The sequence below is a fragment of the Lates calcarifer genome, linkage group LG23 (genome assembly GCF_001640805.2).
Source record: "Lates calcarifer isolate ASB-BC8 linkage group LG23, TLL_Latcal_v3, whole genome shotgun sequence".
Classification (NCBI taxonomy): domain Eukaryota; kingdom Metazoa; phylum Chordata; class Actinopteri; family Centropomidae; genus Lates; species Lates calcarifer.
In genome coordinates this window covers 12,078,917-12,105,791 of record NC_066855.1, presented here as the reverse complement: position 1 = coordinate 12,105,791, position 26,875 = coordinate 12,078,917, and the positions used below count along the sequence as shown (strand labels likewise).

Here is a 26,875-nt window from a genome sequence, read left to right as displayed (position 1 = left end):
AAAACGCACTGATCACCACCTACTCCCATAGTTCAAAAAGATCATTTTGGTTAGTTCTCATTTTTGCTGCTGTGACAATAATTCAGTCATATTTACACTGAACCTTTTGAAGTTTTTGAATGAGTGGGTCCTGGATGTGATATTCCTGCCACCACTTTCGATGCTCCTCTACTGACTTTGTTGGGAACACAAAAAGAAGCATAGAAAGTTGTCCACAATGCTGGTGAGGGAGACTGCAATCTAGCACACATGGATGTAAACAGTGCATGAAAATACTTAAATCGGTTTAGCAAACGTTCAATGACGAACAATGTTTTTGTTAGGCCTTCAGGTTACACTGTTCTGCTGAGAAATGCTAGATATAAGCCTAACCTTTGTTTGTCTGTAAGACTCCCAAGTTAATTGTAACTGTTGTAAACACAGATTCCAAATTCCAAGACTTTTTCTGTTCAGTTTTCACTCTTTCCCAATCTTGGGAAAAGTTTTCCCTGTTTGCCTCATCAGACTTTCGTTCTCGTAGCGCCTCTGATTTTAGTGATGTTGTGTTTGCAGATTTGTGCACTTACTTTGCTATCATGCAGTGTTATCGCAACCAATAGACATGATTGCCAAAAGCACAGACTGTAATAAACGGGAATGATCTGTTAACCCTGCTGTAGCGGACCTCAGGTTGGCACCGTGTTCCCCTTTCAGCCTGTCCCCTCCTGCCTGAACCAGCAGGCCAGGTGATAAACAGTGCCAGATGTTGCTAGAACCCGGCAGGCAGCAGCAGCAGCAGTGGACGACAGAGGTGGGAGAAAAGTGGGGAAAGAAGAGGGGGGAAAAGAACTACCCCCATACACTCTCTCTCTCGCTCTCTCTCTCTTTCTGTCTCTCTTCTTGCAGCCCCACCCGACAGTGGTTGGAAAATGTGTCTTTGATAGAGAAAAAATATATTTACATTGGGACCTGAACCATCCGCCAGCTCTCAGAGGGGCCTGGGAAGGGGGGTGGGGTGAGGTGGGGTTTTTCTTCTTGAAGGGCCTGTAAATCCCTACTGCTGACCAGACATGACCCTGCGTTGCAGATGCATCCTCCAACATCAGGGCAAGCGCAGCAGAAAGCCTACTTCCTCTTCACCTCCTCCTCCGCCTCCCCCTCTCTCAGCTACAGGGGCCTTTCTTTCCATCACCAAACCAGTTTGAGGTAGAAAATTGCCCCAAGCAGTCTATACTCACCAGCTTTTACTTTGATTGTCCTCCTCCTTTATGAAGCTTTGTGTGTTTACAGGTGTGTGTTATTTAGTATGACTCACAGGCTGAATTTGTTTGATGATTAGAAATGATTGGTAAGGGAGCATAATGGAAAATATCAAAACATATTTATTTGATAATACAATCACCATGTTCACAGTCTCTTAATTTCCATCTCTCAGCCTCCTGACTGTTTGTTTTGCTTTCCGTTTCTATCATTTGCCTACATCGTTCTGTTTTCTTATCATGATATCCAATTTCCACAAACAATTATATAGCTCTAGCATGCCTAGTGTTAACTTTCAGACCACCAAGATCTCTGGCTTTAATCCAGTGCAATAAGAAGTTCTTAACGCAAAGGGAGCAGAGTTGCAGAAACGGAGGCTGTCAAATCTGACTGTAACAGATTCCCAGGTCCCAATGCTTTTTGTTGGGCGAGAGTTTCAGATTGTTTTTTGTTTTTTTAATTATATAAAAATTGAATGCCTTTTTGCCCAGGTGGTGAGAAAACTGAAACGCATGCAGCGAGAGTGAACGAGCGGCAGATCATGCTGTGCGTGTGTGTGTGTGTGTGTGTGTGTGTGCACGCACGCGTGCGCACACTTGTCTGTCCAAAGAAAGGCCCTCATGGTTTGGACGGGGCAGTGGAAAAATATTTTTAGAAAGGGGAGAATGCTGTGAGCAGGTTTTCTTGAGGAAAAGGTAGTGGACGTCTTTAGGAGAGAAGAAGGGGGAGGAACGTGGGCTAAATGCTTCAAGTTGCAGAGGTTGAGGAGACCACCGCAGCACTGACAGCCCAATTATTTTTTTTTTTTCAAAGAAAGAAGAACAAGGGATTAGAAAGAAAAAAAAATCAGAATTAGGCAGAAAAAGTGGTAAGGCGAAAGAGGTTAATGAATCACATTGTCCACTGTGGAACTAGTGTTTTGCAGCTTTGCACTTTATTCTTTATCTCTAACACCACTTTGGCTCAAGGGTCTTTGTGTTTTTTTTTCTCAATTAGGATGACCACTTGATCTAAGTGGGCAAATTGCAAAGTGGAATTGCAATAGCCAAATGAAATATTGGCAGCAAAATGAGCCCACCTGAACCAGAGACAGGTTCTTCTTCATGTTCCCTGAGGTGTGAGTTAACTCCTGAAAAGAGGCTCTTATTTAGATCCAAGACAAGGGGGGGGGGGTGGTGAGCAGGTGAGCCAGAGGTTGTTTTTATTCACAATTTCCAGCCCCTCACATGCCAGTGCCAATAGCGGTGTTTGCTGCGGCTGTCTGCAAAAATGACTTATTTTGACAAAATCCCATCTGAGCAGGTGCAACCAGCTGGGCTATTTGTGGGACTCTGTGCACAATTAGTCCAGAGAGTAGGGTGTAAATGATACAGTTGGTGTGTGTGTGTGTGTGTGTGTGTGTGTGTGTGTGTGTGTGTGGCAGTACACATAGAGGTAAATAAAGCATCCCTGGGGACTTTCCGGAGGAGTTTGATGAGCATGGGGGGTTACACACAGCTGCTGTGGGTTGGTTGCTATTAAAGAACCCATTTATTTTAAGTTTCCACAGCTGTAAATGACACTAATACATCTAGTGAGTGTTTAAAGTGATCACTGATGTCTAATATGACATGATCCATTGGAGGGCTGCTGCATTTACTGGTAATACTGATGCTAGCATCATATATTTGTCATTAATGATTTATGTGCCTTATTTAGAGTCTAAGGAGCAGGTACCAGAAATGAGAGGAAGAAAAAATACATGCAACAAGATCCTTGTGACTTCCTGCCAAAGTTAACTCAATGAATGAGCTCTTTCCATTTTTTCTTACTCTCTGTCAAAGGACCTGACACATTCCCCTTGAATTATGATTTGGGGTATTTATAGCAGTATGTGCCATAGACGGCAGAGCGTATACAGGTTTTTGTTCAAGCCATGTGCATGTGAAATCACCTGATGGCGCTGCTTCATCAGAACTAATATTCTCAGTTTTCACAGTGAATAATCAAAAACCCCTGAATTATAATCAGTTTCAGACTCCTTATTATTTTTGACTTTTGCCACCACCTCAGCCGTGTTTCATTGCTTTGTCACTGTGTACTGTGTAACACCACCTTATCATTTTGCTGCTCAGTTATTCACATGCAGAACCAGCATGTTTCCAATAGCTGACCTGCAGTAATTTAAGATGTTATTTTCAACACAATGACACTTTACAATCAGAACTTGTGTATAGTGAGAGTGTCGGGTTTCTAACCTTCCATTATGGTGAACTCTCAGTCCTTAGTATAGTGTATATAAGTGCACTGAGGACTAGTATAGTTAGTGCACCTACCTAAAATGCTACATTTAAATTGTGTAGATAAAATGTGTTGTAAAAGTATAAAGTATGAAAAATGAATTAAAGTAATTGTTGATTTCCATCACTGTGCAGCATAGATTGAAGTTACTAAATATAGTAGTTTTTTTTATTAGAGTATAATGGCCTTGCATGATTGTGTTCTTCATTCATTAGGCCTTTAACCTTTAAATTTCTGTTTGATTTTGCCTTTATGATCCTGCAGCCACTGCCAATGCAGTTATCATAATGTTGTGCCATTTATTTCAGACTTCTTTCCCCAGACTTTTTACTCTCTACATGCTGGTCACTTTAGAAATCGTTGTTTGCCTCCTCTGTCCCCTTTTACCCTGAATAACTGAACTGCCCTGGCCTGCCCTTTGCCCTGACCTCCTTTATGTCCCCCACTGGCCCCAGAGCAGCGATTCAGCCCTGGCTGGGCGCTGCACAGAGGGGTTGCCATTTCCTGCCCCCACACACTAAACCTGTCACAGCCCCAGGCCCACAGACCAGGAATAACTACCCCCAAAACCATGCACGGGTGTTCAAGCATGCCCCCAGTAGCTGTGGTCATACTATCTGTTGGATCCTGCAAAGCCCCAAATCATTTCACCAGGGAAAAGGGCCTCCTTTTTTTGTCAAAGCTTTCACACTAGCAAGCCACTGGCACTGAAGGAATACCTGTGGGAACACAATCCCAGTGGTGAAGTGGCTTAAATGCCAGCCATGTGGGATATGCAGAAAACGTGACTGGGCTGAGTTGCTCCAGGAATGGCACTTTCAGTAATTCCCCAATGGGGAAGCCATGTTTCATACGTGACGACAGTTGAGCAACAGATGAATCCCGTGTTAACGACACCATAACTACCCCAAAAGTGCCAACAACTCACACAGTCAGCAAGGAACATTTAGATTTGCCTTGTCAAATGGGCTTTTCTTTCCTATGGACACAGCTCACAATAAGGCACAATGTAGCCTCTTTCAGCATTCTTTAATTGCTGGATGTAATCATTATAAAAATATAGATTTTACACATGCTGGCATTTAAATTCTGATGAAAAAAATGCATTGCATATGTTATCTGTTAATATGAAATAGGTTCATGGCCTAAACACATTCCACAGATTGACAGAGACAGCTGCTCAGGTGGTGAAATCCATGTGTTGCTGTTTTTATGACTCAGTGCTAGACCGGCATATTCACAGATCAGACTGAAGATAGAGAAAAGTCTGTATCCATGCCAGCAGCCACATGAGGATATAATGATTGTTAACAGAAAATAAAATTGTTGGATATTGAAAAATGGAGAGAGACCTTTGCTATTCTAGGATCCGTTTGACTAATAGGGCAAAAAATAAAATAAAAAATTAAGCCTGAGGGTGGTGCCAGTATAGCCTGGTTCCAGACCTGTGAGTCACTGCCCACATCTCTGATTTGTTTCAGTGATTCAAATACATCTGGGGTATTATTGTCATTGCCAGCTTTCTATTTCGGTTGGAAAAACAGTCAAGCCAATCAAAACTTAAGACATGATTAAGAATGGCAACATCATCTTCTGGCCAGAGTAAGGGAGAAAAACGGTGACAGAAAACTAGCACAACAATAGTGGCAAGTTTGGATGAGATAGATAGATACATAGATAACTATACTGCTATAAGCCCACACACAGAATTAACTCATAAAGTAGCATATTTCTTTCAGGATTATGACAAACCTGTAATGGACTTTTCCTAGCAACTGTTACTACAGATTCTGTATTGAGTGCAAATGTTGAAAAGGATGAATATGTCAGTCATTAATAATAATAATAATAATGATAATAACTGGTCAGGCAATGTAATTTATTTCCCCGAACAGAACATGGCTAGTATAAACGCAATGACACAAATAAGTTCCTGAGATCTTATCCCCTGGGATCCAAGAATGTCTGTATCAAATTTCATGGCAATGCATCCATAGTGATTTAGAAAATTTCTCCCCGGACCAAACGTTGACAACTGTAGTGTGGCTAACAAACAACATGGTCTTCACAGAAGCTATGTGGCGACGAAAAGTCAACCATCAATACATTTGCTTTCTATTAACAACAAGCACCAATAGCAAATGTCATTTGTGGCCAAGAGTACAAATTTGATTAGAGGAACTCCAGTGGGTTTTGAAATATTGAGTGTCTGATTATGTATAGCTCGCAGACATACCATTTTAATGTGCCAGTGTTTGGTTTGCATGCACAAGATATTTTGATAGTTCAGTAAATGATTGATTCACAGCGGGAGTCTCGATGTGCTCTGTTGACAGGCATGTGCACGTACAGAATGTACCATAATGCGTGTGGTTAATGTGGGTAGATATTCCAGTCTGTGTGTAGGCTAAGTTGATGAGCCCTGTCTCCTTCTGTGGCTTTTGTAATCTCTGCTTACCAGACATGTGATGTGTTTTTGCTTGTTTTTTTTGTCTGAGAAACTGGCCGTTTTCAGTCAAAAGCCTATTGCTCATTGATTGTATGGTACTTTCCTTTTTAGTTCCTCATGGTTTTGACCCTATATTTTAGTCTTAACTAAAGCTGTTAGCTACTCAGTTTAAATATTAAAGGAAGGCTAAATCTATACCCTGATAGGGATCATAATATACAAGAGTTTTCTTGTAGTATTTTAAACTCTGAGCTACATTTTCACATTCATTTTCAAGCCCTTGGTTAGATGGACTGATTGGTTGATGGCAGATCGGCATATACTGTATGTGGATTGACACAGCTTGCCCCTAAAATCCACCTCAACTTCTACTTCATGATTTAATCAGTGTAGTGTGGCTGGGCGACTGGAAAAAGACAGACAGAGGATTGGAATCTGTAGAAACCATTAACATAAAGGCATCTCCGTCCCCTCCTCTCACTGGCTGCTACATGGCTTCTCTGCTCCTTTGAAAAAAAAGAGTTTTGGGCACTATCTTTATCCATAAAGATCAGTTCTACAGCTTGAAGCCAGATGATATATAACTTTGATTGCTTTACTACTTGCCAACCTTGGCAGATGGCAGACAGGGTGGGCGGGTTTTCAGAAAAATAGCTTTGAATGTAAAAAAAAAAAAAAAAAAAAAAAAAAAAAAACATACATATGCTGGTTAGGTTCATGCACTCCAGAGGAATATATAAGAAGTATGTTCATATACTTTTTTCACTTTAACACATTACAGGATCTAGGGTATGAACATACAAGGATGCTAGAGATATTAATAACACTAATATTAGTATTTAGAATAACAATATATCTCACCCTTTAAATCAAAGTTACAACTTCACGCAGACTTTAATAGATATAAAGAGTTATAGCCAAGAGAGTGAAAATACTATAATGCAAGTCTATCAGAAATATTCAGAAACGCCTCCATCATTTCCATTACTTATAAATTGAGAGGAAACAAGGTTGTGCCACAATACCTTGCTGGATATTGCATCCAAAATAATGGCAGCATTTGGAGAGATAACAGCTAATGTTGAGTAAAATGATAGTTTTCATGCTGGCCTTCTATATCTTGTTCACAAGAGAGCAGAATAATACTGTTATAATAATTTCTTCTACATGGAAATTGCCTTTGACTGCTACCAAAGGAAAACTCACTGAAAATGAGCCAATTTTAACTTGCAAGAAAGATGAGCATATTTTACACCTTTAGAAGCTGTGTGTTGATGATAAGGTGCCTTTTGATCTGTTTGAAGACAGCTGGATGCTATGTAGGCTGGTCAGTGGTAATGAATGTACCCAGCTATATGTTAGCACACAGGTAGGTTGAGTTAACTCTGTTTATTCTAGTTTAAGCACAGCTCAGTCTATGTATAGCCTAGTCTGATGGAAGTTTAGCCAAGTTTGACAGTGTAGAGTTGAGCCTGACAAGCAGAGTTTGAGATGTCCTAAAATGGGAACTGTACAGATCATTAACCTTTTTCAGTCATGTGATGATGTGGTGGCATCTGAGGGAAGGCCATAGTAATGCATCTTAATGAAGATGAGTCATTTGTGAAATAAATTATATGTGTTGTTGTGTCTGTGAGACAGGAATGGACAGAGAGGTATCAAACAGTGAAGTTTAATCTTCAAGCATTCTTAATTACTGTTTAATTTAGATATCAGATACACTGTCTCATTCAAATTGTACAATGGCATCTGTTAACTTTGGCAACAAAAGTCAGGCAAGATGCAAAGTAGTTCCAAAAATTGCAGTTGAACCCTGGTTTAATGAACCTCCCTGAAAATTGGTTTGTATACTTGACTTTGAGTCATTTGTACATTGAGTCAAGGAGCCATGTGTAGGCTGCCTGTCCACTCTAGACAGGTTGGGGTTTGGTTTAGGATTTGGGTGGGAGGTGTTCTCGTAGAATCTGATGAATGGCTGCTTGTGCAAACCTGTCTGGGAAGGGCCAATATGGATTGGCCTTTTTACCTCGGCAACCCCATCAGTTGGTAATTGGCACCATATGTCAAGCAGACGGACCTCTCCATAATGTGCGCTTTTCACGTTCAGTCCTCACCCACATGAGCCCATAGAGAGGTTGACCCTCAACACTTGTCTGCCACTATTCAGTGATTAAACTGTGATGCTCCTTCCAGTAGCTCTATATTACTTTTCCTCATAAAAGAGCCATACTTTATTGATTTTGAAAAGCATAAATATGGTAAATTTTCTGCTTAAAATTACTTTCAGCGACACTTTATGTCCTTATATACTCTCAAGTTGTTGAGTTTCCTCCTGCAAAATAAATCTAATAAGACATTTGCATAAAACAATATCCTCTTATTACAAACAAAGCTGAGAAATCTTCTGTTTAGAAAGTAAAGAGGAACAAATGGAGAAAACTCAAATAAACTGCAAAAACCAACAAGACTTAGGTAAACAGCTGTTGTTCTCATGCCAGTTGGTGTCTTCAGTTTCTTTTGTATTAATTCACAGCTAATCAAAGCGCTCTCTTTTAGTGACTGCCTCTGCTGCTGATTCAACAAGCTCAGCTGGCTGAATGGCTGGCAGTAAGCGCAGATTAGTGCCAATGGTGCCAGACACACTGCAAATACTACGGGCAGTGGACCACCTCGCCTACAGAGGCTGATGGCTAAGCGAGCTTGGTGTGTTTAAGACCGTACATGGGCACTCACTGCACTCACTGTGTTTTTGTTGCTGTTTTTTTAGTGTGAGAGGTAAGAGGTGATATGACAAACAGGCCTATGAGATGTCAGTTCTGTCATTGCTTGTCACACACATGGAAAATAGCCTCCGAGTGATTCACTGCAAGAGATAGACAGAAATTTCTAGTGCCCTCAGACACCCTGGTGAGCAAAATGTCAGTGATTTGATAAATCAATAGCGCTTGCCAGCAGCAATTGACTGACATGCCTGTCAGTCTGTGTGTGTGTGTGGAGGGAGAGGGGTAGGGGTTCACAGCACAGCTGCAGTTTTAGACTGTAAATAAGCCTGTTTGTGTGAATGCTGAGCACTCATCATTGTTGCTTATTTTTGAGTGTGCACAGCTATGAAAACAAGATTTTCGGATAGACCTGTTAACCCTGTTAAACATCAAGGCCCTGTGATTGCTGGACATGTTGAAGCCCCTTATATCAAACCTTATGACATGCAGTACCCCACTTACACAGGACATGGGCACAGGTCAGGCAGAATGTCTCATAAATGCGTGGTGTTTATCTTTTATAAACCTACACCTGCAGGCTGCACGCTGTGATGCTTGTCCGGGGATTATTGTGAACTCTAGTCTGAACTCGGATCTGATGTGTCTGTACGAAAAGATGGAGACTGAAACAGTTGCCTGGGGTTGTATTAAATCGTTCTCAAACAGATATCAGGTGTATTTGTTTCTGCAGAGTACATTTATTCTTGGATCATGCAAATGAAATCAATTTAGTTTCGTGGAGAGAGATTGTTGCACAGAGCTAAAGCTTTTATTGCCTGCAGTAGTTTCGAAAAAAGGATGAAGTGAACAAGGGAGGAAGAACCAAGCTTAAATCTGTCTGATTAATTCCATATAAATGTGACTTACAAACAAATGTGCACTGTAAAATGCGGGGATTATTTTCATGGACCCTCTAAATCCACTTGTAACCTTTAAGAGTCCATATCACTAAATCAAATTGAAAACTTGAACACTGTTCTTAAACTGTTTTCCACTTTATAGCACATATTACCCAAAATGTTGACTGAATGTGACTGCGTTGCATTTTGTGCCCAGTAGTGAAGCATCTGCTCTTCAGCAGCCACGTATCCATTGTAGTTTTGAGTTGTTTTGCTGACATTTTTTGTGTTTTACAGGTTTTCAGGTCATTTAGATGTGGTTACAGATGCTTTGTGACTGTACTTGACTCAGTTTAATGACTGTATAACCCCCCTGCTGTCTCGTACGGTGTCTGGATTTTCTGACCAGTGTATAATAGCAACAATAAAAACATCACTCTGTCTCCCTTCCTCCCTCTCTTTCTATTTCTCCTTGTCTCGGGACTTACTTACAAACAAGAAAAACTAGTTTGACTGAATGTGTTAAGACATAGTCAGTAATTTTAAGTCAACTGTCAAGTAAAGAAAGGTATTTAAAGGAATAGTTTTGCATTTTTGGGAAACACACTTACTCGATTTCTCAAATGTCTGTCTGCTCACTGCAGACAGTATGACTGTATGAAGCTGGAGCAAGGAGACGGTTAGCTTAGTTTAGCTTAGAATCTTAGACTGGAAATGGGGGCTAAAGGCTACCATTGCTCTGTCAAAAGGTAACAAAATCAGTCTGCCAATACCTCTGAGGCTCACTCATTACAGCTCATTACTAAAATGTGGGCCGGTGGACACTGGAAGACAGAAAGGCTGAAAGCTGATATGTAGACATGATTTATTGTATTTGTTTTGTAAATTCCTTGTATGTGTATATGTGTGCTGTCTGTGTATACATGTATGGGGTCTAATGCCAGTGATTTAATGATGAGTAATTCCCTTAAAAGGTAAGTTTAATGACATTGGCATTGGGTTTGTGCCGGATATGTTTTGACTGTAGGCTCCTTCTACTGTCCCTATGATGCTCCTAGTATGGTCTTGGCCTGCTTGATATGAACAGTGCCCTGAGATAAATCCTGTTATGATTTGGCGCTATATAAATAAAATTGATTTGACTTGACTTGACGTCAAACCAACTGGTAAAAAGTGTCTAATCTGTAGTGTTTGAATTGAGGAGAAATAGATTAGGTTTTCCAGTCACGCATTTAACAGAAAGCTGTCCCTGCTCTCATGAGTGTGTGTGCAGTGATAACATACTCTACCTCTACTTTTTCTTAACCTCTTCCCTCTCTTTCACATTGTTCCCTCTCAGAGCTTTGCTCAGCCAACCGACACTCCTCGACTCTCTCAACAATGGTATGTGTTGGCCAGCCTCCCATCCCACTCAAAGCTGAGCAGAGCTGAGGACATTCACTGTCACACCTCAGCGGCTGGTGGAATAATGGTTCTCACCTTTGACAGCAAGCCAGGACCAACCACTCACCTCCTTTGTTCTGAAAGGTTGGGAGAGATGAGAGGATTCTCTAGTTCTCCACCTTTCCCCTTTTCTTCTCTACTTCACCACCTTAGCAGAATTTTTTCATCTTTAAAATTTATGAAAGTGTTTCACCTTTAGAATAAAACGGACCTTTCATTTCAATCATCTCAAGTATAATTTAGCTTCAAATAGCAAAATTTCTTTTTGTGACATGTTCTAAACTTTTTAGCTTGTTGAAACAAAACTCTGAGAGGTGGATATGATTATCAGCACAGTATGGGATTGTACCAGAACTTAAGAAAATTGAATCCACGCAAATCCAAAGCTCTCAAGGCTGTTTCTTTTACATGGAATGGAAGAAATTTACTCTGTTTCTTCACCACATCTTCCCTAGCATTGTTTTCTGAAGGAATTTCTCAGAGTGCACGAGAGGCCGCTCAACCACACATATGGCCCAGTCGATGCAGACAGACAGATGGCAACCACAGAATTAGGGTTCAGCAGATTGTAGAGGTGTGAATTATGTAATCTTTGCAAACTGATCTGAGTGTGTGTGTTATTCTGTGTGTGAGCTTGGCATTTGGCTGTGGCTTTTGCACGGCTAAGTGTCAGGCTTTGGCACTGTGGATTTTCAGGCTATGCGATGAAATACTGAAAGCCCCCTGGGGGTGCAAGGCGCTCAAGGAGATTGGGTTCACCGGTGTTTCCCTGCCCTTCCACTGTGGTTAATGTTAAATGAGAAAGATTGTGAGAAATAAGGTGTGTATAAGCATTTTTTTCCTGCCTCTGTGCCCTGGGAGAGTTGATAAGCAACAGACAGCACATCCATTGTTTGCCTAGGTGTAGTTTCTCCTCCGCTCTGCTGCAGATGCTTGGAAAACTGGGATCCAACTGTTTGGGAATGGACAGGAAACCCCACTCACCCCCCCTTGCTCTGTTGCGTCATTCAGTGCTGGAATGATCGTATTATGGTGCGTTGTGCACATTTCAAATTACTTTCAGTTCTAGCCCACCTACTTTGTAAACTTTTGTTATTCTTTGTGCAGCCCACTAGCCTTTAATGTGCTTCCCTTATATGCAGCAGACTGTGAGCCGATGACCTTTAAATCTGTTTTATCCTTCCGAGCAAAGACCACAAGTAGTCAAATGAGCATATCAATGCAGATAACTATCTGCTGTAAGAAAGTGAAGACTTGCTGATAGTTAATTGAGCTATACCTCTCCTTGTCCCTGTGTGTTGCTTTCTCTTAACCCCAATTGACATGTTATCCAATCCACACTCAGCCACACAGACACACAGCTGGATGGCAGACCTTGTCACTTGATGCCTGGAAGTGCTCAAGGCTCTAAGCAATCAGAAAAAAGGAGAAAAAAAAAGAAGGGAAAACATCTTGACACTGACTCGCCACATTGATGAAAGCCTGTCTGCATTTACCTTGGTGCTGCGCAAAGCCTATAATTGAAAAGCAACCCAATTACCAGACTTATTTTGTGTGAAGTGGCATGTAATAGTGCTGTTACCGAGCTGCTTTTTCTTTGCAAGGTTACGTAGGCAAAATGTTCATTTATGCATCAAACTTTTAAGTTGATTGACTTTGAACGCAATCTCTTCTGTGTTCTGTGTCCCAGGTTGGCTTGCAAAGGATTTTCCACTCACTCGTGACCATGAATTAGTACTGAGAGAGTACTATTTTTGTCTCTCTTGAATAATAATAAAGGGAATTATAGGAGTGTCTCATTCTTTGGATAATTGCATTGTTCTAGTGTTTCTGACCATAGGGATTTGCCATGAAAATTCAAATTCTTAAGTAATTATAACAATAACCACTTACTGAAGAAACATGTGTTTAAACAGAGTTTAAGGGTAAGCACAAGGACGGTCTGAATATCAGGGTGTACCATCGGGGGACATTATATGTTGGTTGACAGCTTGGCTGATGGCTTACTAACTGAACTCCTTCAAATGTCAAAAGGGGTTTCTTCAGCAGATGAAAGGGGAGAAGAGATGAGAGAATATGATAGGGTAGGACAGTTTTTCCATGGAGCAGTTTTTTCTTTTTTATCAGTATATGATCCATGTCACAAGCAGCTTGAAGTTGTCTGGATGCAAGTACTTTATTTGGTCAGATAACTGTGATCACTATGGTCAGATAACTGTGTGGGTGACACAAGGTATTGGAAGGTATTTCAAGGCTGACACATTGGCTGGTTGTGTTATCAGTTACAAGGGATAGATGCCATTCATTGTAACATGTTTATAGTTTATATATTGGCACACATAGCTGAGTTAATACAACGTATATTACCCCATGTAAACTTGCATTATGCAGTAATTGTTTTGGTTGCACAGCATCAAATGACTGTAACCTAAAATCTCTGTGCAGCTTTTAGCCTAATTTAGCTCAATTGTTTTGGTTCTCAGGCTCCACATAGATGGCATATCTGAGTGTATTTAGAGCTATAGTTTTGTCAGTTGCAATAACCCTTTGATTTGGTTCTCAGGATTAAACACAATTACATTCAAATAAAGATTAACTGATGAGGGGAAAAATCTCTGCAAAATGGCTATGTTGCTAATTGTCAGTTAGCTCATTAACTCAGCGACTAACAGGGCTTTACACAAAAGATTCACCCATATTTACTGTGATGTTATTTGAAGATTTACATTTAAATTAATGGTCACACACACTTTCTAGTTCTCTTTTTACTGTGTACCTCATATAAACATATATCTTATCCATGCATTTTTACATCACTCACCATCGTTTTTGTTTTTTTTTTTTTTTTTGGTTTTGTTTTGTTATTTAAAGTGTCTGCTAAGTCTTCCATTTTGGATTCCATTGTGGTGGGTGTGTGGAAAGAGTAGCGCTTTAACACTTGAACACTTGAGGCTGAAATGTGAAAATGAATTTAATTTGTGAATAAATTCAGATTGGTGAGCACTGTGAATTAATGTTGTGACACTTGAAGATGAGAAATGTATGTCCCCCGGCACCTTTCAGAGTCTTTTTAGGAGTATTTGCTATTCCCTTGTCTCCACTGCCTTTAGCTCCACTGATACTAAAGTACTTTGCTTGTTGCTTTTTAATTTTTTCAAAAAGGAAAGGAGGGAAGGGGGTGATAATGTAAAATGGTTGCTAAGAGCCTCTTCTTGTTTTATCTTGGTGGGCTTTCTTTCTGTGTGTGTGTGTGGGTGGGTGTTTTTTTTTTTTTTTTGTATTGTAACAGTTGTGGTACATGCACTTTAAAGGACATAGACCCTCCACTGGTGGAGCAGGTGGCCTTAGGGGGAGTAAGATAAACAATATTACGTTGGCACTAAGCGTAATTAATGTCCATGGTGGTGGGGGTAGGATATAGGAGAAACACACTGCAGGAATGAGGATGTTATATAAGCTGAAAACAAGTCTGATGCCTGTGTCCACCTAGTTCATCATGCCTGTCCTCAACCTCTGACTGTAAACTGTTTGATTGAACATGAAAATAGTGAGTTGTTATTGGACCAGTTTGTTTGTTTGTTCATTAGCAAGATCAACAGATGTCAGTGACGTATGGTGGAGAGTTAGGCCATGCACTGTTAAAATGATTTGTTTTTGTTTTGGGTGCAAGAATCACATTTTTGCTGTTTCTGCGAATTACTGCACTTTAGTTTAATGGAAGCCTTGTCATTCTTGTCTGTCGTGGTCTGTTTTAATGCTGGTGAAATTTCTGAAACATTTTCTGTTACCACAGTTCAATTTAGATAGAGTTAGATATATTGTGATGTTTGTGTGGCCTTGGTGAAAGTCTTTGCTCTCTGAGTGTTTTCAAAAAAGGCTGACATTACGCAACACAGCTGACATGCAGGAGGCAATTAGAGACACTGTACTAGCTATGGTACAAGAGAAACAGCCCACATGTCTGCTTAGTTGCTAAGTACACTGCTGTCAAAAGTTGTTGATGTATAGGAAAACTTCTTGTGCCCACTCAGACCAATTTGTCTTTGTTTACCTGTTTTCTTAGATCAAAAGTGGTAAGACGGAGAAGGAGTGTCAGCAGCTGCTTCTGAGGAGCCTGCAGTGCCTGGAACGCTACATTTACCTCATCCTCTTCAACACATACCTGCATCTAGAGAAGAAAGACTCCTGGCAGCGCTCCTTCGCTGTTTGGATGGAACAGGTACAGGACCTCTGCTCCAGTGCTACTGTTTTCTAATTTATTCTATTTCAATTTAGCTCTGACAGCTGAAGCATCTGCAGAGTGGATCTGCACCTCATTGAATAAGTCAGGTATTGCACTTAGGCACAAGAGGAGGGTGAGAACATCCGCTGGCGTCCTCCCAGACTGAGATTATCGCAGCTCTGTTTAAATAGTGGCAGGAAAACAGCTCTTTAATTACCCACAATGCTACGTGTCAAAAGCTTGGTGATGAAAAACAGAAACAGGACATAAGGGACAGTGTTTTTTTTTTTCATGCTCAGTCTGTGCACACTGTGAACCGGTTACCAGAGATTCATTTGGATTTTCCTCCAGGAATTTACAAGCTGGTTCTGGTTCTATTGTGGCCTGGTTCTTCACACACTGAACTTCATAGTGTCTCGGCTCTGTGTTTTTGTTGGTACATTAATCGTTTGGCCACCTGTGCCCCTACAGTAAAGTCAAGAATTTATGTGCATTCCAAACAAATGAGTAGTCTGTAAGTGGTACCCGTCGACACTCACACTCTCTCTCTCTCTCTCACACATACACATACACACACACACACACACACACACACACACACACACACACACACACACACACACACTCTAATTAAAATGTATGTTGCAGTATGTTAAACTTGGATGGTGATAAAAAATAAGTAGTTTGGCAGGTTGACAAAACACATTTCAGGGTGATCAGTTAAAGCTGCAGTGCACAGGGAATTTTACATAGGGATAAATACAGTTAATTTGCACTATATGGTTTTACTCATATTTTTATACATTTGGTTTTAATTGAAAAGGTGTCTTGTTGTTATACCTGATTTTGCAGTGAGGCTCAGCAAGTGTCTTAAATCTTTTTTTAACTTTATTTTTTTATTGAAGTCACCCACTTTTCTCAATACTGAGACATTTTTATGTTTGTATTCTCAATGTGTGAGAAATGAGTGCTTAAAATGCATGTTAAAAGCAAACAAACAAACAATTTGGACTTTAGCCTGCAATTTTGCAGCCATTTTCTCCTCTTATTAGCGAGCAGACTGCCCAGAGAAACACGGCCAAGAGGCTGGAATGTTTGAAAATCACTGAATGAACGTCTCCTCCTTCTTTGTCTTTATTGAGGTGGAATAAACTCAAACAAAAAACGTGGAATTCCAAAATAGACTTGAACAATGGCTGTGAAAACAATTGTCACAGAAATATGCGCAGTCAATCGGTGCATATTCTTCCTGTTATGAATAGCAAATATATGTGGTGCATCAGAGTGACTCTAATGGCCCAGTTATGCCATGAGAAAATACAGACGTGCACACAGAGGACAGGAACGCTCTGCTTTAAAGCAGGCAACAGAAAGCGCACCATAACATAATATGAAAAATGGTCAAACTTTCAGCTTCTCCATAGTTTGCGTAAACCTACAATAACAGTTCCTTTGTCCGCTTGGGGGCAGTGAACAAGTTGTGAGCACAGATGTATCATCACCTTTTACGACATGGAGAACTTGTTAGCGAACAGTTGCTTATTTACACATCTAGCATTACACAACCAGAGCAGGATTAGCTTTAACCTGGCATCATGTTTGTGGTCACCTGATGAATCTAAGTCCAATATTCACTCTTCGTAGCTCTGTGTTTGGTCACTGCTAACTCTTGTAGGGAACTCCTGGCTCCTCACTAGCTAGTCACTGTCTGCCGTTTGGTGTTAAGCAGGTGATACAGTGAGTTTTAGAGCTTTTTTGCTGACAACAGCTGCCAGGTGCAGCTGAAAATGATGACAACAGTGATGAACCAAAACAAAATCGCAGCAAACAGTGCTCAACTCACTGGTTCAGGAGTTTGTGTGGTTATCCACAACCCAAAGGTTGTTGTTCGATCACCTGCTTCTCCTCTCCGCACGTCAGAGTGGCTCAAAGCAAGATACTCAGGCCCAAATTGGCCCTAATAGCTGTGCTATTAGGTATGAATGTGTGTGTGAATGTTACATGTGGTGTAAAGTGAATTAAGTGGTCATTACGCCTAGAAAAATGATACGTATGCGCACACCTTTTACCGTTTATTGTAAAGCAGCAGCGTACTGTAAAGGAGAGCTGTAGATTCAGGTGAAAATTCTCTGTAGGTTCATCACTACAAGTGGCTTTTTTCACATTTGATTTGAAAATATTGAATATAGCCACTCTCTTGGAGTGGAGTGCATACTCTTGGTGTGAATAAAAACTGGACACAAACTATGAAGTTTTAAATTGTGTCGACTTCTCTGACCTTTGTGTGGGATGTGAAGCATCCTTACAATTTCTACTGTTGCCCTAGCAGTGTTCATCCTGTCTTACCTGAAGGTGTTTTTTTTAGTATAGGCAAGTAGAGCTATAATCAATCCACAAGAACATGAGTGCTCATAGTGATCATAGAGGTAATGGTTAGGTCTCTTTTTGTAAATATAATAATAAATATCAAAATATAGATATAAATTCAAATATAAAGAGTACAGTCTAAACCTGCTCTATGCTGTCATGTGAAAAAGAAAGTATACCCTCTTTGAATTCTACGGTTTTACACATCAGGACATAATAACAAATCATCAGGTCTCCTCAGGCCTCAGTTAGTTTGTTAAATATTGAAGTTCATGACTGTGCAATTAGAAAAAGACTGAACAAGTATGGCTTGTTTTCTAAGGGTGGCCAGGAGAAAGCCTCTTCTGTCTAAAAAGAACACTGTAGCACAGCTTTTCTCTGCAAAGTTGAACAAAGCACAATAATTTTGGAAAAATGTCCTTTGGACAGACGAGACCAAAGTGGAGATGTTTGACCATGATGTGCTGATATGCTGTGCATATCAGCACAAACACCTCATACCATCTGTCTGGCACAGTGGTGGAGGGGTGATGATTTGGGCTTGTTTTGTAGCCACAGGACCTGGGCACCTTGCAGTCATTGAGTCGATCATGAACTCCTCTGTATACCAAAGTATTCTAGAGTCAAATGTGAGGTCATCTGTACACCAAGCTAAAGCTTGGCCAAAATTGGGTCATGTAAAGGGACAGTGATCCCAAGCACACTGGCAAATCTACAACAGTATGGCTGAAAAAGAAAAGAATCAAGGTGTTGCAATGGCCCAATCAAAGCCCAGACCTCAACCCAAATGAAATGCTCTGGCAGGACTTTTAAGAGAGCTGTGCCCGCAAACCTCAATGTAATGAAGCAACGTTGTAAAGATGTCTGGACCAAAATTCCTCCGCAATGGTGTAAGAGACTGATAAAGTCATATAGAGAACAATGACTTCAAGTTATTGCTGCTAAAGGTGGGTTTACAAGCCACTGAATCATGGGGTGTACTTAGTTTTTCACACACTGCTTCTGCATTTTGGCCTAGTTTTTGTTAAATACATAATGACGCAGTGTAATATGTCATGTGTTGTTGTTCATCTGAGGTTGTATTTATTTAATTTTAAGATTTAAGATAAAATTGACTTGACTTTTATTTCTAAGAATTATTTCTAAGAATAAATGACTACAATAAACATTATTTATGATTTTTTTTATCCTTATCAGCAATTCTGTCATTAGCTGCTTATCATGAATAATAATCATAATATCAGTCTGTTAATTTGCACCTTCAAACCTCAGTGGTGAATTTGCTGTGGCTGGAGCAGCATTATCGACAGAGCAGGCGTTGTGATGCCTCACAGGTGTTTCAAATGGACAACTTCCAACAATTTTCCTGCATCTCTTGCAACACCTGAGCCCATGTCTGACCAGTACAATAAAAGTGACCCAGTTTGACCTTTAGATATGCTATTTCAGTCAGCTCTCACCTCTGGGAAAGTCTGGAGGGAGACGGTGTGTCAGAGCCATCCAACACCTGTGTGGAGAGAATCATTCCAGATCCCACTATAATATATCACATGATCTATTTTCTGTTGTGGAACAGATTGAAATCAAGAGACTGGAGACTGGAATACACATGGGCCTGACATTTTTTTTGTTTTATAAGAAATATTTCTTTCATACTCTAATCAACAGTGATGAAAAGTACATTTATTGTTCTTAAGTACAGTTTTGAGGTACTTACTTGACTATTTCCTGCTATTTCTGCTGCTTTATACTTCTACTCCATTACATTTCAGGCAAATATCATGCTTACCCCACTACATATGTTTGATAACTCTAGTCAGATTCATATTACTCATACAAAATATAATCAACAAATACATTATGATGGCTATATTATAGGCTAAGATTAGATCAGACTTTTATTTCTACTCCTGTGGAATTGGTACAAGTAACAATACTTCCACCATTGCTAATGAATTCCAGTCATTTTTTTCTTTGCTGTATTCCTCATCTATTTCACTGCAGTGGAAGCAGCAGCAGTGGTTTGTTTGGACTGTAGAGGAAGAAAGAAGAAGAAACTTCATCAACCTGCCATAGCCCAGACACAGTTTGATTGACAAGCCATATCTTGGAAGGTGCACAGCAGCGCAGGCACAAAACTGTTTAGCACAAAAAGATGTTGCCAAACATCCAATTAGAATAAACAGAATTACTTCTTACAGGCAAAATGTCTCTCAGTTACACTTTCCCTACAAAAGGTAGAAATTGGTTTGAACCAATTGTGAGGTGAGATGGTTGCTGTGGCAACTGTTCTCTTTGGCATTAGGGTTTGGATTAGGTGTCTTCTCATAGAGATCTTTATTCTGATTGATTTCTGTTCCCATGAGAGGACAGCAAAGATGTGAACATCCAGGTATCTTGTTTTGCACTGTGTATTTGATGCACATTTTGCTGTTCACTCTGCTATGTTCCGCGTGGAGTCTGTGATGTGTTGACTCTGTAGTCGTTTTAACATATTTTGCTGTCACTGAATAATGTTGAAGCAAGGATGTGAATCTCACACAGCCATTCTCATGCTGTTCTCCAAATGAAAAACGGGTGATTGCTTGACAACTGCCAGCAGTTTGTGAAAAAGGCTGCTGGCACGTAGAGAAATTATTAATGCAACAGAATTTAAACCAGGTCTGCTCACAGAATGTTCCTCCCAAAATGGTGACTCTCCAAAGCGTGCCACAAGACATGACTAGTTAAAAATGAAAACCATGCAGACTCTGCAAACCTTCCCTCCAGGACCAATTATCTGTTTAAAGAACATTTAATTAAAAAGAATAATCTCTTAAAAAAAAAAAAAAGTCAGACACAAATATTGTGCAGGAGTCTGATGTGATACATTTTGCCCCTACTGCTGTCTGTATTGTGATGTGTTTACTGGCCCAGTTGCAGAAGAATCTGGCAACAGCCCAACCAATCTGACCCAACCAACCCGAAGGCACAATCATTAGCCTATCACCAGTGACCGTGGCAGGACCATTAATGACAAACTGCAACGCCAGAGGCGGCGGTCAAGGGTCATCACCATCCCTGGTCATGCATTTGAAGCATCGGTTACACAACCAGCATGATCTGAGCAGTACAGTCTGTCCCCCATCCTGCACTGGCTGCATGCATGTGTGTGTGCACATAGACTAATTTGATCTCTACAGTGGCTAAAAGCAGGAGCACAGTGTTCCCAGTCATGCACGGCAGCACCCAGTGCCAGCTGATATGGAGCTTCTGATCTATTTGGTGTTCCTGCTTCTGTTCAGTTCACTTCTGTGTGTGTGTATATATACATATACATATATAATTGTGCACACACCGTACAAATATTGTCCCTCGCAGCCATGCAGTGAGATCAGAGCAAAAACATCAGAGGAGCTTCTGGAATTGAAATCCATGTTTGCTAATCCACAACATGGCCCTTTACACAATGGCACGACTTGTGTACAGTGCATACCACAGATGCCTGCAGGAGGGGTTCCCTATCAGTCACTCCAGCTGTTTTGATGTGTGGCACAGAGGCCTCCCTGTCCCCATGCATGAGCCAGGTATGCACAGCCTTTGAGATAGCCGACTGTTGGAAGGACCAGCGCCTCCTCTCTGTCCTGTCCCTCCCACCAGCCCCAGAGGTCTAATGAGTTTGGGCATTTGTGATCTCCTCAGTGCAACATGAAAGGCATCTCTCTGGCAGCTCTGCTTACTGTCACCCAGAAAGCTTGTCACCACACACAAACTACTTCAAGGCTTTTTTTTTTTACAAGCAGAATCCAAAGACGCTGCAGTGTAACCAGAAAGATCTGATCTGCTTTGATTAGTTCTCTGACATTTTCTTGTAGAGTTTGCAAGTGTATTGATCTGACTGAGACTGAATCAGAAGCTAAAATCAGACAGTGGAGTGGAAGTTGCCAGGTTTATTGTTTTTAGCAATGTGTTGGTTAGTCAGTCTGTCCACCACTTCAGCCAACCATGAAATATCTAACAGTATTGGGTACATTGCTGTGAAATTTTGTACAGTTATTTGTGGTCCCCAGATGATGACTCCTAAGTGATTTTAGTGGTGATCACCCAACATCTACCACACACAGAATTTGGCACTGATATCCGTCTTTCTCAGGCAGGCAGTGTATCCTAATGACTTTGGTGCTACCCTGACTTTTCCCCTAGCGCCACCATGGGGTTGACATTGTGGTTGTGGTTTTGACTTAATATTTCAAGTTATCGGTCCGATTGCTATCAAGTGTCTCGTCTACAAAGAAAACGCCTCAAGTCTGTGTGTTTGATAGTCATTGCTGTAAAAAAAAAAAAGAAACTATGAATTGATAGCACGGTTTAAAGGAATACTCATCTGAAAATCATTTGTGTCAGAATGTATCAAAACCTCTTCCCAAACCTCTCAAAACCATTTCTGCAGCATAATCATCTTCACTGTTGGTCCAGATGGTCAGTATGTTCCAAAGAGTCATCGCTTTGCCAGAAAATTGCTAAATACACTACTTTCGGCAGAGCTTCAGAGAAGTGGTGTATTTATCTCTGTGGTGGAGAAACTATGTTTGGAAATATACTAAACATATAGATAGATTAAGGAGCAAGTGGATTGTGTTGCAGTTTTTCTGGAAGTTTTGATGCCTTTTTTGGCAAAGTATTAGATAAATAAAAAGATTTTGGTGCATTATCTTTTTTTTTAAGATAAAGACAACAACATGTCAGTGTTAACTCTTACCCACAGGGAGTGCACAGAGTCGCTCTTGATCCTCTCCATTTCAGCCCAACAACATACTTTTGAGACCCTTGGTTTCACCGTGAGCAGAGGAACCTCTGTTACACGACTTTTCACTGTTTCAGATTTTTCACACATCCCTTATTTAGACAGCCGGTCTGTGGAGTAGATGAGTCAGGTTAAGTACCCTGGTTAACAGCACAAATCCAGAGTGTTTCTTGGGAGTCCCATCCACTGACTAATGGTTCCGCAGCACCCACTCATTTGTTCCTACCAATGAGTTCATAGAGCAGTGGGGCTGGCAGCCATCCAGGGATGCATGTTCTCTAACTCTATTAAGACAGGACAATAGAAGCTACATGAGCATAGTTTATAGTGAGACATCTCACAGGGCCGAGGAAAGTTTTAGTTTGAACCAGCGTTGACTCTACAAAGCACTAGTTTTAGCGTTACATGATATCTGTTGTAAGATTTGATTTTGCATGGTCAGCAAGTAGGTAATCTAGACCACACTCTGCGGTGCCTTGTGTTTATTTCTGCACAAAGCTGGCCAGCTAGGCTATAATCATTGTAGTGAAAGGGATATCTTGATATTATTATTCCTGTTCATTGTTCCAGCATGTCTTCCTCAGCATTCAACCTGACGGTGCGTTTTTAAAAGTATCCCGAGCAGCGCTTCATACAGGATTACCTCACAGCCTCACGAGCTTAACCACAGTCATACTCTTCATTTTTGTATAGTTTTAAAGTATGTTCCCACAAATGTTGCCCTTACTTACCCCGACAGTTCAACATTTCTCATCTTGCGCATTCCTTTCTTCTCCAAAATTTGCAGACTCTTCGACTGCCCGAGGAGAGGGGGGAGAGGTTAAATTGGCAAAGCATTTTAGGCCACGTTACCTCAACTGAGTCATTCCCTGATGTCCTCTAGAGTCAAAGCAAAAAACTTGCTAACAGCTAGTGGTACAGCCTTGTTCTGTATTGATTCCATGCTGACAGAGTAAGATGCAAGAGGAGACTTTCCTCTGCCCCAAAAATGAGCTGGAGTCCCTTAAATGGCCTGTGATGTGAAAATCGATACATGGATCAATAGAAATAAATAATATTTAACAGACTCTGTTAACAGGATTTGATTTTCTTACTCTTTTGTATCCTCTTTAATCAAATCTAGTGGCTGAACATCACGGCCCAGCAGTTTCTTGAAGTGTTTCCTGCAGAGTAAACTGGGACAGCTGTGGCACTTTTTAATGGGGTATTCAATCCTCTAAGTTTTTACAGGGTTTGTTTGTGTTTGTTTGTATTGTTTGACTTTATGGCCAGATGTTTCTGGTTGTCCATGGCGTTTCCCATCAGTCCTACGGTGTTTGACAGCCACTGCAGACCATGAGTCAGCGTGACCTGCCACTTAACACGAACGCTGAACTGTCTCCCGAGGGAAATCTTGCCATGTTCCTCTCCGTCCTCATTCATTCAGTAATGACTCAGACACAGAAAAACTGAATAACATATACTGTGTCCATGGTGTTGTTCCAACGCTGTCCCATTGCAGTACTTCAGTTAAACAGTGAGGTAGCTGTTTTTTTTTTCTCAGCATTATGTGAATTAGTACTTCCAGTCTGCTACATTTCAGTGGTAAAGATTGTACTACAAAATCAAAAGTGAATTATCGCACACAACGAGGATTGTAGCCTCTCGTTCACTCATACACCATTGCCAACAGTCTATCCTGCGAGACACTGGCCTAACCATTGGGAGCAAGTTGGGGTTCAATATCTTGACAATGTCCTGCTTTTCCTACAATGCAATTCAATAGCTTTTTTTCATTGGACTGTCCCTCCTAAATAGTACTGTATGCGATAAGTGAACAAAGCTTGATGTAAAAAAAGTGGTGAAGCGCCCTGTCTAAGTAAGCTCACCATTCCTGGGGTTTTGTTTGTAGTTTTGCATTTTTACACTGTGGTGTTGATATTTTTACTGAAGTGAAGGATCTGAATACTTCTTCTGCCACTTCCTGTTGTGTCCAAACCCTCAGTTGATACCCATTGTTCCAATGTAGCAGCTGCATGTGTAAAAAAAACCATCAGATAACATGTTTAAACTCTGAAAAAGTGGCAGTTACAGCATTCATGTGGTCATGAGGGATACTTTTTTTATTATTTAAAAAGCCTGGCTGGCTGCATTGCCTGTTCATTAACATCTCATGTATTTCTGTGGTAGGTGGCTGCCAGGGCCGGAGTTTATGACATCCTCAACCAGCTGGGCTTCTCCGAGTTTGAAAACCCAAGGGACACGCCGTTGGCCAGGCTGCGCTGCCGCTGGCAACAGCAAAACATTCAGTCACTTCCTTTCCGAGGGGAGTTCGTTTGAGAGAGGATCACTGTGAATGCACCAAAACAGTACTGTGCTTTTCAGAATAAAAGACATTTACAGTAACATTGTCATGCCTTTTATATTTAGCCCTGTATTATGCATACCTTCACTTCATCTATGGTTTGTTTTACTGTTTTTTCATTTTTTAGGTGTTTTAATGTCAAGTCTTAGCAGACTGTTGCTCCTGAAATAGAAGTTGATATTTGTGCCTTTGCCTTTTTTTCCCAATGGTAGAACATATGATTGACTAATATTTATGTTACTTTTTTTTTCTTTGTAATTCAAAGTTTTTTAAAAAGTTTTGCTTTTTTTGCTCAATCTTGAAGCTGAGATAGCCTTTCAAAACTTCTATTGTACCATAACAAAAGTTAAATGTTGTTATGGAGAAGAGAAGCAAATTCCATTCTGTTGTCAGCCAACAATTTTCACTGTATGTCACAACTGTTTGCTGTTGTGTGACCTGATATTTTTCTTGAGCCCTGTCCTTTTCTTCTCAGCACAGCTGTCATCAGTGGCTGTGAATTTGTCTGACTTGAGGTTTTCCAACGTTGAGTTTCTTTTGCTACAGTATAACAACAGTAGTGTGTCCCTCTGTTGTACCTGTTTGTTTTTGCATTCATTCATATGTGTCATGATACAGGTACTAACAGTACAGCATGTCAGGAATTTTTAGATTAGTTTGATTTTACTTTAAAGTTGTGCATGTGACATTTTATTTGCCTTTATGAACAATACAATATTCACAATGCATCCCACCCACTGACAGTTCAGTCAAAGATCCGGGTGTACAGTAGTGCTACTCAAGACCTGTAAACAAACTTTGATGTATGAAATTGGCGGAGTTCCCCTTTTAATCAGCTTGGCTCTCGCACACTTCACGACCCTTGCCAGTAAACCGTTACGATGTGACATCACCGGTCCGTCAGCAGGAAATTATATGTCTGACGGTTAAAATTAATGGTTTGAAAATGCCAGGCCTGCAAATACTTGGGTTAAAGAAAACACTTGGTATTAATTGATGTATGATAAATATACCCTTTAACAACTGCAGCTCGTGTTGGTGACATCAGTTGAGGCAGAGGTGGAGGACAACAGCTGCCTGGCTCACTGTTCAAAACAATAAGTTAAAACTGCTTTGTCAGATCAGCAGTTAGAACATTACTTTTATTCCACACAATGCCAATTATTGTTAGGCGTGTCTGCATTCCCAGAATGAGTTTAACTGTACAGTATTTCTTTAAAAAGTCCTAACACCTTTTATTTTGTTTGAGTATTTTGTTATTCTTGAGTTTGCTAATATGTCTTTAGTTGTCAAGTAACTTGTAGCTTCACGTGTTCTGTAAAAACCACGAACCCTGCCTTAAAACCAGAAAGATAAGCCGGGAAAAAACCCTCAAAAATCCCTCCTCCCGATGCCTTTCATTCCGATTTGTTCGGTTCTGTCAGTGTGTCATAACATTTGCACTGTATATAACTCATCCAGACTAATTGAGCAAAAAGATTGTGATGATGAAAATGAAATGGAAATTGAAATACTTTTTTAATGCTTTAGAGACTATTACAAACCTATCTTTGTGTGACTTGACAACACAAGAACATACATGTCCAGGTTGCAATAACACCTTAAAGTCTTAGCTATGTTCTTAATTTAATGTTTTTTTTAAACAAAAGAACTCTTCATAGAAGCAATGTATTATCTTTTATTCACTGTATGTGCCAACTATTTTCTTTTTGGGGGGCTAAAATAAATAATTCAAATAGATTTAACAGCCTGTGTCTGCTTTTAGAATCATTTCACTGTCGGCTTTTCTGAGGAGAAAAATAAAAGGGATCCATCTGCATCACGGATTTGGGTTTTTAAGTGTGGGTGGACTCTCTGACCATGGATACTTTGCACACAGCTCTCCGCTGTGCATTGTTTCATTGAAGTTTCCGATTATAGCAATGGAGCCAAATAATTGTCTCTTCCTTTCTTGGCTTCCTTTCTTTTTCCGCCTTATCTCGGCATCATCTTTTGCCCTAGATACACACCGCTAAGGACCCACTGGTATATCCGGACGGTCTCTTTGTCTTGTGTCGGTGCCAGCCTCGGAGAGCGGGGCAGGTTATGAACGTCGAGCAGAGTACATTTACACAAAACAGATAATTCATTGTTGGGCTGAAATCTTA

General features: G+C 40.5%; 1 protein-coding gene across 5 annotated transcripts in view; it reads left to right on the top strand.

Moving 5' to 3' along the window:
- The window catches only part of pald1a (phosphatase domain containing paladin 1a), a 50,797-nt gene extending 24,324 nt beyond the window's left edge, over nt 1-26,473 (top strand). For all 5 annotated transcript variants that reach the window (XM_018699291.2, XM_018699290.2, XM_018699295.2 and 2 more), the window contains 2 exons: nt 15,076-15,231; nt 24,554-26,473. In XM_018699291.2, the coding sequence (XP_018554807.1) occupies nt 15,076-15,231; nt 24,554-24,703 (306 nt within the window). In that variant the 3' untranslated portion in view covers nt 24,704-26,473. The remainder of the gene's footprint in view (nt 1-15,075; nt 15,232-24,553) is intronic.
- Nucleotides 26,474-26,875: the final 402 nt, after the last annotated feature.